Raw genomic sequence first — 18,160 nt, 5'->3', positions numbered from 1 at the left:
ACACACACAGTTCCTCAACCTTTAAAACAGTGCCACCAGCTGGTTACTGAGGGTTCAAACACATGATCTTTGAGTGATCCCTCCATCTCCATCTATCTCTCCTGTGGCTCTAGGTTTCTGTATTTCTTTTTTTTTCTTTTCTTTTTTATCTTTATTAACTTGAGTGTTTCTTATTTACATTTCGATTGTTATTCCCTTTCCCGGTTACCGGGCCAACATCCCCTAGCCCCTCCCCCTCCCCTTCTATATTGGTGTTCCCCTCCCCATCCTCCCCCCATTGCTGCCCTCCCCCCAACAATCACATTCACTGGGGGTTCAGTCTTGGCAGAACCAAGGGCTTCCCCTTCCACTGGTGCTCTTACTAGGATATTCATTTCTACCTGTGAGGTTGGAGCCCAGGGTCAGTCCATGTATAGTCTTTGGGTAGTGGCTTAGTCCCTGGAAGCTCTGTTTGGTTGGCATTGTTGTTCATATGGGGTCTCAAGCCCCTTCAAGCTTTTCCAGTTCTTTCTCTGATTCCTTCAACGGGGGTCCTATTCTCAGTTCAGTGGTTTGCTGCTGGCATTCGCCTCTGTATTTGCTGTATTCTGGCTGTGTCTCTCAGGAGAGATCTACATCCGGTTCCTGCCCTTTCCCTGTCAGAACACTCAGTAGAGTAACCCACACAGCTGGATTCAAGCAATTAACAGAGCGTAGACTTCAAGTTACTTTTCAGTGGCCACTTACCCTCCTCAGCCCTCCATGAAGGAAGTTCAAATTAAAACTGGAGCTGTAATTCAGTTAGTAGATAGAGTGCTGGCTTACCATACACAAAGCTCTGGATTCCTTCTCAGAACTACACAAGCCAGACACTCTAGCTATCATATGCCTGCAATCCTAGTACTTGAGAAGTGTAGACTTCAGGACATCAAGATCATCCTCAGCTATATTGAGAGTTAGAGCTCAACTTACCCTACACAATGTTTGGTTTCAACCCAAGACAGATAACTGTGGTGCCTATTTAACATATTAAAGCAGACTTGGCCACCAGATTCTCCCTACATATTGCCACCACCACCACCACCGCCTTAAACTTCTCTGAGACTGAGTTGCCTTTCCCACGGCTGCCATTTCCAAATAATTGAACTATTTTTGCTACCTGGTCTTTTCCTCTATTGTCTTTTGGGCCTCCTAGCTGCTGTACCTCATTCCTCTCCTTCCCCTCTCCCTACCTCTGCCCCTTCTCCTCGCATGGCTTAGGATCATGTCCACTCTGGACTCTTCACTATGTCACTGCCTGGACAATGTCTCCATTTTATTCATAATAAATTGATAGATGATATAGATAGATAGATAGATAGATAGATAGATAGATAGATAGATAGATAGATAGGCAGGCAGACAGACAGAGATCATAATTAAAGAAAAAGAGGCAACAAATTTGAGAGGGACTATGGGAACTTTAGAGAAAGTCCATAATGATGTTATTATTTTATAATTAAAAATATTATTTCAATTTATAGATTGTTGAGATGGAGAGATGAATCAGTGTTAAGAACAGTAAATGCTATTGTTTAGGACCTGGATTTGATTCCTAGACCTACAGATAGGCAAAACACCTATGTATACAAAATAATAAAATAGAAATAAGGTTTTAAAATTATTAATTGTCTATTCTGGGATTATTTTTCTTTTGGTATTTTTGGAAGGACCTAGGTTGATGCTGTTAACTGCAACTTCAATCTTTGGTTTCCAAACCTAGAAAAGGAATTGAGGTGCATATTGTACATGCCAAGACAGAGCTGACCTCCAGGTTCTCCCAGCATCGCTCAGTCTCTGCCTGCCATACTGTGCCCCAACCCTGAACTTTCCAGTCCTGGGGCTGTGCTCAGAGACTCTTCCCTATATAATCCAGACATTTTTCACACTCTGGTGCTCTCTTTCTCTACTTTGTCTTCTTCTCCCCCTTCTCCTCTTCTTCCTCCTTCTCCTCTCTTCTCTCTTTTTTCCTCTTTCTCTTTCTGCCCCATCCCTACAGCGACTTCACTGGCCTTGATCCTTGTAGCCAGTGAACTTGTCCACACAAGTGCAGCTTTCCAATAAACTTGCCATTAATACAATTTAATCTGGCTTGAATTGAATCAGATCCACTGGACGTGGAGTCATAAGCAATTGTGAGCCACCATGGGAGTGCTGGAAACTGAACTTAGGCCATCTGGGTTCTGTCTTATGTGAATGTTGCATGTGTAAAGGTGTCTACAGAGGCCAGAAGAAGGCATCAGATAGTCTTGAGCTGGAGTTACAGGTAAACCCACCTGACATGAATCTGGGGCCCCAACTCAGGTCCTCGGCAAGGACATCAAGTACTCTTACCTATTGAGAAATCTGTCTGTCCTTTTAAATCATTTTTAAAGAATTCTTGTCTTTATGCATCTCGTTACTGACTTTGCTTCTTAATTTAGGGCTTCCACAGCCTCACTCAGTGTGTGTTTTATAAACTAGCCACAGCATGTCTTGCCTTGGATGCCTTTCTCCTTCACTTTCCACTCCCCTAACTCTACATCACTCAGGAGCACCTCCTCCAGGAAGCTTTCCCTGCCTTTCAGTTGGGTCGAACCATTATTCCATCAGTGCCCAATCCCTTATTTACACAGCTGCCTCCTCTACTAGATTGGCACCTCCTCAGAGACAGGGTCCCCTGCTGAGTCATTTCTGTGTGCCTGGCATCACTTAGTCCAGGGCCCCACCCATCATCTGCTCAAGCAATGTCCCTATAATGAATACATGTTTTTTCCTCGGCTTCTCCATTTTTAGCAATCATCCTTACCCTTCTCTTGTAGTGAAGTCAAATGATGATGATCCTACCTGGAAGACTCTGTAGACTCAGGACAGGGACCAGTTATAAGCCCCCATTGGAGGAGAGGGATCTGTGAAAGAGTTCTCAGCTTGATCTGACCTTGTCATCTTCTCTTTGCTACACTCAGTCCTGGTTATCTGTGTTTGCAAGGAAGACTGGAACTCAGCTGCTGAGGGAGTAGGGTTAGGCTGGTATTCACTTTTTGAGAGAGGAGGACAGGTGTCTAGACTCAGACTCCTGAGTTGAAGTGGGAGGACTGAATACTGAACGTTCAGGTCTGAGGGAGGAGGGCTGGGGTATGGAATTCTTGGTCTTAGGGAGGAGAACTAGAGACTGTGCCCCTTGGTCAAGCAGAGGAGTACTGAGGCCTGGACACCTGGGTCTGAAGGAGCTTGTGGACTGGTCTCTTGTGTTTTAGCAGAGAAAACTCCCAGGGTTTGAAATCCTGGTCTGTCTCTCATGTACTCTGGTTTTAGAAACATCTGGTTTTATACAGCTGCTCCACCCAGTTAGGGTGGTGTTAAGGCTAGGCAATCAAATGCCCAGCTCCTGGGTGGAACCTGGGCTATCCCTCCTAGCCATGGGAACTCCCCTTATCCACTGCTCTGGCTTGCTTCCATCAGAGAATTCATCATCCTGACACAGCCAGACACTAGGCAACACAGGTTCCCAGCAATAGCATCAGACACAGCCTGTCCTGCTGTGATATTGGGTAGTACCTAGTTTCCAACCATCAGAGACCTTCTCCCTAGTGGCCAAGGTCAAACAAAGGCCCAACCTGGCACTGCACCTGCACCCTGTCTAACAAGGTTTTCACACCCTGGGCTCTCAAACACTCCTAGCTCTGTCCAGGAGAGTGCTGAGTGGTTAGAAGAGATGCAGTAGCCAGAGGCAAGAAAAACAGAGACATAAAAAGTCAGAGGAGGAGAAGTGAGTGAGAGTCTCACAAAGAGGCAGGCAGGCAGATGATACCTAGAGACATAGAGGGATAGAAGAGTAGACAGATACACAGATTGTAGATTAGTAGAAGATGATAAAAAACATGAGATAGGGAGAGGAAAAGAAAGAAAAGTGAAAGAAATGGGGATATATGTCTGTAGAGAAATATAGTCAGGGCATCAAGTACAAAATGAGAAAGTAAGAGTGAGAGAGGGGCGGAGGGGGAAGGAGGGAGGGAGACAGGGAGAGAGGGAGAGAGAGAGAGAATATAAACTTTATCAGCATTCCTCACACAGGAGAATGCAGGAAGAGGCTGGACACAACCCATCATTCTGAAAAACATAATCTTAAAGCAAGTGTGTGTGTGTGTGTGTGTGTGTGTGTGTGTGTGTGTGTGTGTGTGTAAAAGAGTGATAGGGACCACTGGCCTCGGCCCCAAGGAGCTGGGGTATACTCTGTGAGACCTCCTTCTCTTCCCAGCTGTGTTCGGACCTAGTCTCCATCAGAGCACTGAGCCCAAGCCACTTCCTGGAGTCACTGCCATCCCCCAGATCAGATGCCAGTATTCCAGCCCTTAGCCCCAGCCAGACTGTAACATGAACATATTTGTGCACATGTGTCACTATAGACTATAGACACACACACACACACACACACACACACACACACACACACACACAATCAGACATCAGCCAAGAAAAGAGCAGACAATTCTGGCTGTAACTCCAGGCTGCTGTGAATCTCAGGCCAGCAACACAGGCACACCCACAGGCATGCATCTGTGTACACTTTCTCTGTCTGTTGCTGAAATGTGATCCTGGGGGACAAAGTTGTAGAGAGGCTGGGAAGAGGAAAGATGGGCTATGGGGAGATGGGGGAGAGTGAAGAAGAGGAAGAGGTAAGGAGATGAGGGGGACAGGGCAGGGGTACAGGGAGATGGGGGTGGTGACAGGGAAAGATAGAGAAAAAAATACAAAGAAAACACAAGAGAGGCAGCTGAAGGAGATGGGGATAATAGAACTGGGGAAAACGATTGAGGGGATTTGTGATGGGCCAGTTTGAGGGGCTGGGAATGGAGACCCTATCTGATGAGGGGGATGGGGAAAATGTCGGGAATTGAAGAGGGTGGAGCAGTAGGACTGCCTGACCTCAGAGCCCCTAGTCAGACTTGTCTGACGTCAGCCCTCCTCCACCCCCGCAATGTGTTAGTCTTCAAATGGCCCCCCTCCAGCTAGCTTCAGACACACTCAGATTGCAGAGCAAGTCGGAAAAGAGAAAATCCAGGAGGACCCACAGCCATGAGACAGGTGAGTGTGTGTGTGTGTGTGTGTGTGTGTGTGTGTGTGTGTGTGTGTGTGTGTGTGTTCATGTGTCATGTCTGCGCTAGGATGGGTAATCACTGACATATAACCATATAGATGACGGTCTAGTAAGAATGTGCTTGTATGTGCATGTGGTGAGCTGATGTGTATCTATGTATGAACATGTACAGTGAGCACATAGAGTATGTGAGTGTCCACCTCTGTGTTCATTGCTGTAAGGTTTGTCATCCATAGACAACTATGATTCTATAAATACATGTTTGTGTTCCCTAAGAGTGAAAGAAGATTTTGCCTGTGTATAACACATGCATTTTGGGTGTGATTTTTATGGGATAAGAATCTACTTAGTTAGAATACATGCATTCACCAATATTCAACCTCTCTTGCCCTGTAAAAATAGCAGTTTCATATGGTTGGGGTTCGTTTTAACTGTTCGGTATTTCTTCTGAAACCCTCTGTTCCTTCACCCCAGACCCGTGGTGGTTGTCTGGATATTTATTGGCATATTGATATATCTTCGTGATGTTGCTTCTTCCTGGTGCCTTGTGTCCTCAGGTCTGCTGAATAGCTGTGAGAGAAATCCTGTGTTCAGCCTGAGACATGTCTTGTGAAACATGGTGCTTTCAGTTGTGTGGTTCTTAGTGTTGTGGGTGTAGCCATAGGTGGAGGCATCCACATTGCTGGCATCAAAACTTTTTTGTAAGATGAGCTACCCACAGGAGCCCAGGCAGAGCTGTATTTGAGACATTTAGACAGGAACAAAAGAGTCTGAAGGAATAATTGCTATTGGTTATTTAAAGTTTTTATCTCAAGTTGGGTACCATGTCCCTGAGGTCTTAGATACTTGGCTGAGGCAGGGGGATGCTTGAGTCAAGAAGTTTGAGGTGAGTCTGAGCAAGACAAGGAGACCCTGTATCTTATTTAAAATCCCATAAAAACCATAAATCATATCTATTGTTCAGAAATATAAACTGAATTATAATATATTATTTTTAGATCCTCTTGAAAAAGTAAAGAGGGGCCACAAGATGATCTACGGGAGGGGAGGGTAAAGGTTCTTTCTGCTTAACCTGCCAACTTGAGTTTGGGTTGCAAGACCCACATGGTTTAAAAAAAGGGAACCTATTCTCATAATTGTCTTCCAACCCCCTTCTCCGCGCACACAAGTACACACCAAGGCCCATTCACTGTGGCATGCATATACCCACACGTATACACACACACAAAGTAAAAAAATAAATAAATAACTGTAAATTTTAAAGGAAAAGGAAAGGAAATTAATTCTGGTAATTTATTTGCTCCAACCCAGTGAGATAACTATAAACTATTCTACCAAACAACGGGTGGTATCATTTGAGGACTGGAGAACACTATATACTCTGCCGAATCTACTCAACCTTGGTGTTCCACTGTAGAATCAGGACAGATGATAGGTAAATGAGGAGTGCATCATTGTGTCCTCATGCTTGGGTTAAGAAAACTGGAATATTGAACTGCATGTAACATTCAGGCTGCACAAAATATTGTTGTTCCCTTTTAGTTTTAAAAACAATTTGCAAATGTAAAACTATGTAAGTGGTAGTGGGAATTAGTATACTGACCACTACTATATATTTAAGAATATGATTGTTTGGTGCTGATAAAATGTCTCACTGAGCAAACATGCTTGAGGCGCAGTCTGATTACCTGAGTTTATTCCCCTACATGGTGGAAGGAGAATTCACTCCTGAAAGTTGCTCTGACTTTCACTCACACACTGTGGCATGAGCACATGTGCATACACATATACACACAAACAAACACTTTTGAAGCAAGATTATTTTAGGGATTAGGGATATAGCTCAGCTGGTAGAGTGATTTCTCTGCGTGCACAAAGACACAGGCTCCAATCCCAGCACCAAATAAACTGAGTATGGCGGCTTACCTCTGTCATTACTCAGAAGTTAGAGGCAGAAATCCAAGGACATTCTCAGACACACGGTGAAGCCAAAGCCAGCTTGGGCTTCATGGAACATGTCGGTCGAGAAAACACAATGATCATGTCAATATTTTACCAACACAAAATATTAATGAGGTCTTTTGTTTTAATCACTCACCTCAGACTAAGACTGAAAAATAGATTGTGTATGGAAATGGCTTACCCACATTTAGGTTTTTGTAAAATTGACAGTTAAGAAGAGTTAAGTATCACACTTGGTCAAAACAGATTTCAAAGTTTCCAGTAACCAAGTAGAACTCAATGAAACATCTGTCTTAATTTGTGTATTTAGATTATGTATTTATACACAAAGTGCTTGGGATTGAATCCAGGGCCTCATGCATGCTTGACCAAATGTTCCACCATTGAACTTTTCACCCACCGTCCTTTTACTTTTTTTCTTAAATATTTGTTTATTTGTGTGTGTGTGTGTGTGTGTGTGTGTGTGTGTGTGTGTGCGCGCGCGCGCGCGCACGCGTGATCGTAACATGTTGGTAGTTCAGAGGATAACTTGCAAGAGTTTGTTCTCTCCTTCTTATATTTGACTTTGGAAGATCAACTTAATAGCTTTGGTCCTCAAACTTAATAGCAAGTACCTTTACTTGCAAGGCCACCTTGCCAGCCTCTTTATTTTTATTTTGAGAAAGGATTTCCCTAAGTTAACCAAGCCAGCCTTGAGCTAGACATCTTTTTATAGCATTCAGCCTCAAAAGTCGCTAAGACGACAGCGCTACACCACTGTCATTTTAATGCCTCTCTGTGTGTGCTGTATATGTGTGTTCTCAACTGTGCCTGATCCTGTGAAGGCCAGAGGTCAAGATTAATGTCTTCCTCTATCTCTTATCTCCTACCCCCCATTTTTTTAAGATAAGGTTTCCACTGAACTTGGAGTTCACAATTTCAGCTGTAATGGGCCACCAGCAAACCCCTTTCTGCCTCCCTGTTGCTGGAATTAGATGGGTGCTCACTCACTAAGCTTTTTTGTGTATACTGAGCAGCCTCCTCAGCCCTGCAAACAGTAAATTATAAATTAAGATTAGAAACTCACACATAGATTACTGCCTTTCAGCTGTTACCAATGTAGATTACATTCAGTCAGGCAGGCAGGAAGGATCTGGTAGCCTAAGATAGAGGGAATACAACAGCCAAATTGCCTGTGTCTGAACCCTAAGTCCTGTGCTTACTAGTCGAGTGACCTTTGGAAAGAGAAGTCATGTCTTTGGTCCTTAGTAACAGGACACAACAATAAGACCCACTGCATAGGTTTACTGTAGAACAGGGTGGAGCTGCAGAAGTTACTACTCACCCATTTTATGGATGAGAAGACAAAAACTGTTTTCAGCCTCCACTGATATATAAATGCATGTAGCCCTGCCCAATAACTGGACAGTAGAAAGGAGGCACAGGCCAGGCATCAGGAGGATTAGAAGTTCAAAGTCATCCTTGGCTACATGTAGGCCTACAGGAGACCTCATCTCTAAAATAAACAAGTTCATATAAAAGGGTTAAGAAACTTGGTACACATTTTGTATTAACTGTTTAGTGGGTGGTATTGTGTCTTGGCACAGAGAAATTTTTGTTTGTGAGGTTATTCTTAATTTTATTGTCTTTTCTATTTGTAAAAATTACTTTTTTTGTGTGTGAGAGAGCACACCAAGTTGTGTGTTTTAATCAGAGAACATCAAGTTGATTTCAATCCTTCAATCCTGTAGATTCCAAGGATTGTCAGATTGGAGGTAGGCACCGTTAACCCACCTAGCAGCCAGCACCATATTCTGGTCCACTAACAAAAACAGGGAAAGTGTGAGGAGTGCCATTGTGTGATCCTTTTATATACATGAGATGTTAAAACTGGGGAATGGGGAGGCATAGTAATTTACTTTAGTAGGCAGCCAGTAAAAGCCTGGTTTGATGCCTCTCTCTCCTTCCATGTACTCGGGATGCTTAGGCTAGAAGATTGGGAATTATAGAGTTATAGACCAACATAGACCTTTTCAACTAAAACTGGAAGGGACTAATAAAATCAGGCATTAAGCCAATAGTCACAATAGATTCAAGCTTGGTGCTCAACTGTCTTCTTTATAAGTAGTCCTGAGAGATAGGTATCTCTGAGGTTAATAGTATCTAATGTCCTTGCAGAGGACCTGAGTTTGGATCCCAAGATTAAACGGTCTCACAATTACCTATAACTCCAAATCCAGGGCATCCCATACCCTTTCTGGCCTCCACGACTCCAAGCACATGCATGGACATACAGGCAGAGAAAACATCCATGCACATTAAGTAAAAATAAACTAACCTTTAAAATATAGAAACTTATAATTAAAAAGTTCTGAGATCCAGTTTAGGAGTATTACCAGGAATAAAGTCACCTCCATCAGGCCCTCAGAGCTGATCCTTCTCCTTGTTCATCCACAGGACATGCCAAAGCCCTCAGAGGCAGCGCGTTGCTGCTCCGGTCTGGCCAGGCGGGTGCTCACGATCACCTTCGCCCTGCTCATCCTGGGCCTCATGACCTGGGCCTACGCAGCAGGAGTACCTCTGGCTTCTGATCCCTATGGCCTCCTGGCCTTTGGGCTCTATGGGGCGTTCCTCAGTGCGCACCTAGTGGCACAGAGCCTCTTCGCTTACCTGGAGCACCGAAGGGTGACCGTGGCTGCGCGGCGCGCTTTTGCGAAGGGACCCCTGGATGCGGCCACTGCGCGCAGCGTGGCACTCACCATCTCAGCCTACCAGGAGGACCCCACTTACCTGCGCCAGTGCTTGACCTCCGCGCGCGCCTTGCTGTACCCGCGCACGCGGCTGCGCGTGCTTATGGTTGTAGACGGCAATCGCGCGGAGGATCTGTACATGGTGGACATGTTCCGAGAAGTCTTCGCAGATGAGGACCCTGCCACTTATGTGTGGGATGGCAACTACCATCAGCCTTGGGAGCCAGCAGAGGCGGCGGGTGCTGTGGGTGAAGGCGCCTACCGCGAGGTGGAGGCTGAGGACCCTGGGCGGCTGGCGGTAGAGGCGCTGGTGAGGACCCGCAGGTGCGTGTGCGTGGCTCAGCGCTGGGGTGGCAAGCGCGAAGTCATGTACACGGCTTTCAAGGCACTGGGTGACTCCGTGGACTACGTGCAGGTGAGAGGTTTCCCCTGGACACTTGTTAGTATATCATACAATCCCCCGCCCCCAACCTTCAGAAAGAGTAGGGTGCATGCAAGGCCATGCTTGGAGGTGGAGACAGAAAGATCAGAAATTCAGTTCGTTTTTTAAATCCGTCCTCCAACAGACCATCCACTCTTCAATGTAGATAAGAGTCAATTCTGTCTTCTCTTAATTGTGTGTGTGTGTGTGTGTGTGTGTGTGTGTGTGTGAGAGAGAGAGAGAGAGAGAGAGAGAGAGAGAGAGAGAGAGAGAGAGAGAGAGAGAACATCAGGTGTCCTGCTCCATCATTCTCGATCTCCCTTATTTCTTTGAGACTGGCTATCTTACTGAACTTAGAGCTAGGCTAGCACTCAGCAATTCTCAGTAAAACACACACACACACACACACACACACACACACACAGAGAGAGAGAGAGAGAGAGAGAGAGAGAGAGAGAGAGAGAGAGCACACTATGTTACAGAAAGGCATATGCAGCCACACCTAGTCTTTTACAGTGATGCTGAGGGGTAAAATCTGGGTCCTCAAGCTTGCACAGCACACACTCTTACCTGCCCAGCTATCTGCCAGGCTTTAAAACCTTTCTTCTTTCATCACCACACTCTCGTGCATCTGAGATTCTCGTTCGCTCATTCATTCATTCATTCATTCATTCATTCAACAACTATTGATGTATTGATTTAATGTGGATATTTAGCCAACCTTATCTATCCATTTGCTGAGTCCTCAGGTGTGATTCTTTTTCGTTCAATGGTACACACATTTGACTACACATCCAGTACAGTACTCATTCACTCTATCCACTTGTATACTGATTGCCGTGACAAAATACCAGACAAAGTCATCTTAGAGAAGGAATTATTTATTCTGACTCACAGTTTGATGGTACAGTATATCATGATAAGGAAGGAATGGATTTGGGGGTTTGAGAAAGCTGACCAGACTATTCCTAAAGATAGGAAGCAGAAGAAAAAAAGGAAGTGAGACCCACTAGCTACCCCCCAATAACCCACTTCCTCCTTCAAAGCCATCTCCTAAAGGTTATACAACCTTCCTACCTCCTATCTGACCAAGTGTCTGATATATGATATATGAATCTATAGGAGACATTTCACATTCAAATCACAACACAGAATGCAAAAAACAAACTCATCACCTTCTTTCATTCATATAGCCACTGAAGACAGAAGCGTATTTGATCATACATCCATTCATCCATGTAGCTAGCTACTCATTCATTTAACATGATTCATTCATTTATCCACCCACCAACCTAGCTAGGCATTAAATATAATGCTACTTTCTGACATTCTTTTACTGTTCTACCCACTCATATATTATCCACACAAGTGTGGACCTCACCCACTTAGTTTTTCACTTACCTTTTTATATAGGGGTTATTCTCCACCCCTCCTTTTGCCTTTTTCTTCAATGTTGACATTTTGTCATCCATTCATCTATCTATGAAATATAGATCTTTAATTTTTGTATGTTCATCAATTCATTAGTCACTCACTAATATGCTACTGTCTTAGTTTCTTTTCATGTCACTGTGAGAAAATACTCCAGCAAAAACACCTTAAGGGAGAATGGGATGTTTTAGCTCACAGTTCAGCATATAATTCTTCATGAAGGAGAAGTCAAGACAGCAAGGGCTTTAAGCCATTGCATCCACAGCCAGGATGAATGCTGTTTTTAGTCAGCTCACTTTCTTCTTTTATATAATCCACAATCCCAGCCTGGGGAATGGTTTAAAGTGTCTAAAGCCTTTCCAGGCAGCAACCCTGGGCAAGGTTCTTGTCTGATCTAGCTACCTTCCTCTTCACAGGTCTGTGACTCAGACACAAGGTTAGACCCCATGGCACTGCTGGAGCTTGTGCGAGTGCTGGATGAAGACCCCCGGGTAGGTGCTGTTGGAGGAGATGTGAGAATCCTTAACCCTCTGGACTCTTGGGTCAGCTTCTTGAGCAGCCTTCGATACTGGGTAGCCTTCAATGTGGAGCGAGCTTGTCAGAGCTACTTTCACTGTGTGTCCTGCATCAGTGGTCCTCTGGGTGAGTGAAAGCAGTTTGGAGGGCTTTTGGGTAGGGAACATGGGGGAGAAGAGGAGGCAAAGATAGGCTACATTTGACGACAAAGAGCTGGGGTCTGGATTTCAGATAACATAACACTGGGGCCAGTGGGTAGAGATGGTGTTAGAGTTGAGCTGAGTTTACTGGAGAGGAATGACTTTGAGAAAGGGAAAAGAATGGAGATTGGGGAAGTGGTTACAAAAGGGCACGTGAAGGGGAGTGGGATGAGGTTGAACAGGGCACTGAGAATGCAGTGGCTTTTTCAGGAGATTAGTGAGTTTAGAGTGCATGGTTATGTGACAAACACATTGGAATGGGCTTGAGTCTAAGGCTGGGGATGCTTGGGGGGGATGGTGAGGTACGAAGACTGAGATGAGGAAGAACAGGGTGGGAAACAGAATATTGTCCACAATGGATGCTGATGCTTGCGTACTCCCTATTCTACCTAGGTCTATACAGAAACAATCTCCTGCAGCAGTTCCTGGAGGCCTGGTACAACCAGAAGTTCCTGGGCACCCACTGCACATTTGGGGATGACAGGCACCTCACCAACCGCATGCTTAGCATGGGCTACGCTACCAAGTAAGTTAAGGGGACCAAGTGGTCAAATGTGTGAATCAAGTGAGTTTCCTTGATGGACACAGATGGGGAGGTGGGGAGAGGAGAGAGAGACAGAGACAGGACAGAGACAGAGAGACAGAGGATAGATACCATAAGAGGCAGAGGAGCCATTTGTATTCAGCCAATGGCCTTCAAAGAGTTTGATATTAGGAGTAAATTGGAGCTTTTAGAAAGATTGGAAAGGGTTTTTATGAACTCTTTTCAATAAATGGTCTCCACCAAGCAAGACAATGTGAGGATGTGTAAATTCTACATAGAAGAGACAAGGCGGTCAGGTTGAGTGGGCTGTACCATGAAGACCAAACCAGTATAGAAGTGAAGTGAGAGGGGTGAGCAGAGTGAATAGGGTGAGTGAAAACTGGTGATAAATGCAGCAAGAAAGAGTAGGCAACTGCTGACAGAGAAGTGTGCCTGATCACCCCTAGGCACTCTAGAGAAGTCTTTCAGTGACAATATGAATTTGGTTACTAAGTCTCTATTGGATGCTTTAGAGGCACCGCGGTAGGCAAAGGAAGACACATTCTTCCTTGCTTTGAGGAGACAATGTCTCTAACTGGAATGGCAACCTATATAGTATGTTCTATGACTTTTCCCAGGGAAGGAGTAGTGATCTAATTTAATTTTTGTTTCAGCCACAAATATCCTTGATGGAAAACCACTTAAGAGAGAGCTTGTTTATTTGGCTTACAGTTCCTGATCCCAGTGCTTCACCGAATCAAGGCAGGAACTCAAGCAGCCAGTGACATCACATCCACATTCAAAAGCAGAGAGTGATGAATGGAAATTGTCAGGTTGTGGCCTTCTGCTTAATATATAGCTAGCTTTCTCTACTCTTACACTTTCAGTGCCTGCCCTGTGAAATAGTGTTACTCAAGTTCACAGGAGCCTTGCCACCTCAGTAAACAATCAAGACAGTTCCCCACAGATAGGCCAAGGGCCAACCTGATCTAGACAGCTTCTCAAAGGAGGCTTTCCTCTCAGGTGATTCTAGATTGCAGCAAGATGAAAGTAACTGGCACAGATGTGAACAGACATCCATTTGCCCCAGGGCACAAATGGTATACCAAAACAAACAAATAACAAGGCAAAACAAAATCTACACAAGTTTAAGATGGTGTTATTGAGATTACAGGGTTTACTTATGTATTAATGATTCTGAGGCAGCTTTGACAGCTTGTAAGAGCTCATAGCTCCACTGAAGAACTCCCCTCTCCCCCTGACACACACACCTCCCTTAGGAGAGTTTTTGTAACATTTTAAGCTTGCTGAGTCTCGGTCTTGTAAATTTCAGGAGATTCCATTAACTTTTATGATCTCAGGTCCTCCCTCCAAGAAGAAATGTTTCAGTTTGGAGGAAACTGCTAGTTTGGAATAATCTCATTTTAGCCTAGGGCACCAAGAGGACAGGAAGCCAATATGGGTCCTCTTGTAAAAGGATCATAGGACCTTCACCAAAAATGAATCATGGAGGAATCATGAATCTTTAAGGAGAAGGCTGGCATCTACCAGCATCCTCTAGCCAGCTGATTTGGGTACAAACTGCAAAAGCAGAAGCAAACAGGGCATGGAGGGTGCCACATGACACAAGGAAGAGCTACTCTGTCAAGGACTGCCCTTGGCAATAGACTCGTTTGACTGATGTTGCCTAATTAACTGTTTCTGACCACCTGTGACTTTCCCTGTTTGGAGAAGGGAAAACCAGCTAACCTTGATGGGTGTTGCTAAGCCATGTAGGGACAGATTAATTCTTTCTGCCTCAACCACAGGAAGGGGTCCAACTGCTCTTTTCAGAATTTCTTACACAGATAATAACCTGGGTAACAGCCAGTCTTGTCTTGCTCCTCATGGCAGGACTTGCCATTTTAGTCAACGCTTAGTCAAATCACCTATGACTATAGTATCAATGACTATAGTGTTAGTCATGTCTCTAGGAGTGATGTTAGTCACAGGGAAAATAGCAGTAGCTCACACTGATTGAGCAGTTACTAGAAACGGCTTGACATTTTGACCTTCATACAATCTGGGCTGTTGTAAATATGAAATAGTGGTATTGGTCCATAGAAACTATGCTTAGAAGACTGGAGAGATGGTTGGTTGGTTAAGTGGACCTCTTCCAGAGGACTCAAGTTGAATTCTAGCACCTAAGTCTGGTGTTCACAGTTTTCTCTACCTCCATCTATAGGAGACTTGGGACACTTCTGGCCTCCTTGTGAATCCACACACATGGGCATCCATGTCCCCCACCACCATACACACACACACACATACACAGACACACAGAGTGGCACACATAAGCAAAACAATCAAATAAAAGAAACCTTTCAACATCAAACTGAAGCTCAGAGAGATTAAGTATGATAGCTAATATTGGCAACCTGGCAGGATGTATGAGCACCTTGAAGACAAATCTCTGGGCATGTCGGGCAAGGATTTTCTAGATTAGGTTCATAAAAGTGAGAAAACCCATCCTAAATGTGAGCACTACCATTTTGTGGGATGAAGTCCTTCAGTTTGAGTACAAAGAAGCAAGCTGGGCTAGCCAGGTTGAGTTGGCTGCTAAAGGTCTGAGAATGAGAGCTGATTCCTGTCAACAGTCCACTGACTTCCACTCAGTGCGTAAGCCTACTCATGCACACACACAGCACACCATTCATTCCTCTCTGCTTCCTATCTATGGATACAATGTGATCAGATGCCTAATATTGCTGTCTCTGTGCTTTCCCTTCCATGCCAGACATTATCTCTGAACTATGAGCCATAATAAACTCTTCCTTCCATAAGCTATTATTGTCAGGTGTTTAGTCAGTGACAACAAAACAAACATAGAAAAGTGAAAAAAAACCAATAGTAGTGAAAGTGGTCACTTTGAAATTCTGCCAACTGGACAGGACAGACAACTCAGCAATGAAGAGCACTGGCTTCTCTGGGAGAGGACCTAGTTTCAATATCCAGCACCCACAGGACAGCTCACAATCACCTAGAACTCCATCTATAACTCGATGACATGAGGCACACATGCATACACACAAGCCAACTAATCAAGCAGATAAAATGGTCATAAAATTTAAAACTCCTGCCCAGGCCTCAGGGAGAAAATACCGATACCTTTATTTCTCTTTGTCTGTTAGGTATACCTCGCGCTCCAGATGCTATTCAGAGACGCCCTCCTCTTTCCTTCGTTGGCTGAGCCAGCAGACCCGCTGGTCCAAATCTTATTTCCGAGAGTGGCTATACAACGCCCTGTGGTGGCACCGCCACCACGCGTGGATGACCTATGAAGCGGTGGTTTCTGGCCTCTTCCCTTTCTTTGTGGCTGCCACGGTGCTGAGGCTCTTCTATGCAGGGCGCCCATGGGCTCTGCTCTGGGTGCTGCTCTGCGTGCAGGGCGTGGCACTGGCAAAGGCAGCCTTTGCAGCCTGGCTGCGTGGCTGCCTGCGCATGGTGCTGCTGTCACTCTATGCACCACTCTACATGTGCGGCCTGCTGCCTGCCAAGTTCCTGGCGTTGGTTACCATGAATCAAAGTGGTTGGGGCACCTCGGGCCGGAAGAAACTGGCTGCTAACTATGTACCCGTGTTGCCCCTGGCACTCTGGGCTCTACTGCTGCTTGGAGGCCTGATCCGCAGTGTGGCCCAGGAGGTCAGAGCTGACTGGAGTGGCCCATCACGAGCAGCTGAAGCCTACCACCTTGCTGCTGGGGCCAGTGCCTATGTGGCCTACTGGGTGATAATGTTGACTATCTATTGGGTAGGTGTAAGGAGACTGTGCAGACGTCGGAGCGGTGGCTACCGTGTCCAAGTATGAGTCTGGGTATGAAGATGCCCCTGAGGGCTGTTAAAAGAGGCAAGAGGAGTCCTTATGAGGTAGCCCTGGAGCCACGGATTTCATGGGGACTGAGTTTACCTTCTTTTTGAAAAGAGGAATCATTACAGATTCTTCACTATGGACTGTATTGGAATTCTGACTTCTCGGTCTCTGGGGAGGGGTAATTTATTGATCAGGGAGTGGGATTATAGGACCAGGGTCAGAAGGCCTCTGCTTTCTCCCTGTTGCTATTTAATGTTTGTACTGTAAGATATAATAAAATTTTTTAATTTATTTTCTTCCAAACTCCTCTTCCCACTTTCTTGTCACTGAATATTTGGGACACCAGGCCCCATCTTCATCCTGCTGTGATGGATGTTTGAACCTCCACAGGACATGCTCCTCCCTAGAAACCTAGGTTCTATCTTCCCAAAACATGGTTATTCAAGCTGGTGAGGCAACAGTTAAGAGCACTAGCATGTCTTCCAGAGGACCGGAGTACAATTTCCAGTACCCACATGGTGGCTTATGACCTGTGTAACTTCAGTTCTTGGGGATCCAACATCATCTTCCGGTCTCCATGGGTGTAGCGCACAGACGTGTACATGCAGACAAAGCACTCATGCATCTTACATATAAACTAAAGAAAAAGCATTTATTAGCCAGAGGATAGGATGCACACCTATAATCCCTATCACCTGGAAGTTGGATGCAGGCAGATGAGAAGTTCACAGCCATTCTCAATTACAGTTGTGTCTTGCTGCTGTGAGAAATTATCCCAACAAAAGCAACAAGGAAGAAAGGGCTTATATGGCTTAAAATTCCAGGCTATCGTCCATTATTGCACGGAAGTCAAGGCAGTGGTAACTCGAAGCAGCTAGTCAGATCACATCCAGGCAAGAGAAGAGAGCCATGGATTAATGAACCCATAGTTGCTGCTCAGCTCACTTTTTAATCAGTCTAGAGGCCAGCCCATAAAATCGTGCTGCCTATGTTCAGGGAGACTCATCCCACATCAATGAACCTAGATAAAACCACTCACAGCAAGGCCACATTAAAACAGAGACTGGTTGCCAGGTGTCCAGTGGACGATCAAAGTGAAACATCACACTTTGCTGCAAACAGAGTTCAAGGTCATTCTGGACTACATTAAAGCTTTTCCCACTAAGGCTTTCTTGAACTCAGTTTTCATAACTACCATATTTTTCTTTTTGTGGAGAGCAATAGTCCATGAAAAAGCTGGCATAAATTGACTTTAGTAAACTGATTATTTGTGTAGCCACAGCCATAATCTTACATTTCCATCACTCCCCAGGCAACTCTAGCCCCACTGGTGGTCAGGCTTCTTCCCAATGCCCCTGCCCCTGCACATACACACAAGGTAGCCACTGTGAATTTGCCTGTTCTAGATAGTTCATATAATTTGAATCAGGCAGT

At 45.0% G+C, this 18,160-nt stretch overlaps 1 protein-coding gene across 1 annotated transcript; it reads left to right on the top strand.

Moving 5' to 3' along the window:
- Positions 1–5,031: 5,031 nt before the first annotated feature.
- On the top strand, positions 5,032–17,025 carry Has1 (hyaluronan synthase 1). The gene is given in 5 exon segments (NM_172323.2): positions 5,032–5,082; positions 9,494–10,201; positions 12,055–12,280; positions 12,748–12,880; positions 16,048–17,025. Coding segments are annotated over 5 exon segments (1,752 nt in total). The 5' UTR covers positions 5,032–5,073; the 3' UTR covers positions 16,724–17,025.
- Positions 17,026–18,160: the final 1,135 nt, after the last annotated feature.

Source organism: Rattus norvegicus, chromosome 1 (genome assembly GCF_021556685.1).
Source record: "Rattus norvegicus strain SHRSP/BbbUtx chromosome 1, alternate assembly SHRSP_T2T, whole genome shotgun sequence".
In the NCBI taxonomy this organism is placed as follows: Eukaryota; Metazoa; Chordata; class Mammalia; order Rodentia; family Muridae; genus Rattus; species Rattus norvegicus.
Note: the sequence above shows the minus strand (reverse complement) of the source record. Positions and strands in the feature narration are given on the sequence as shown.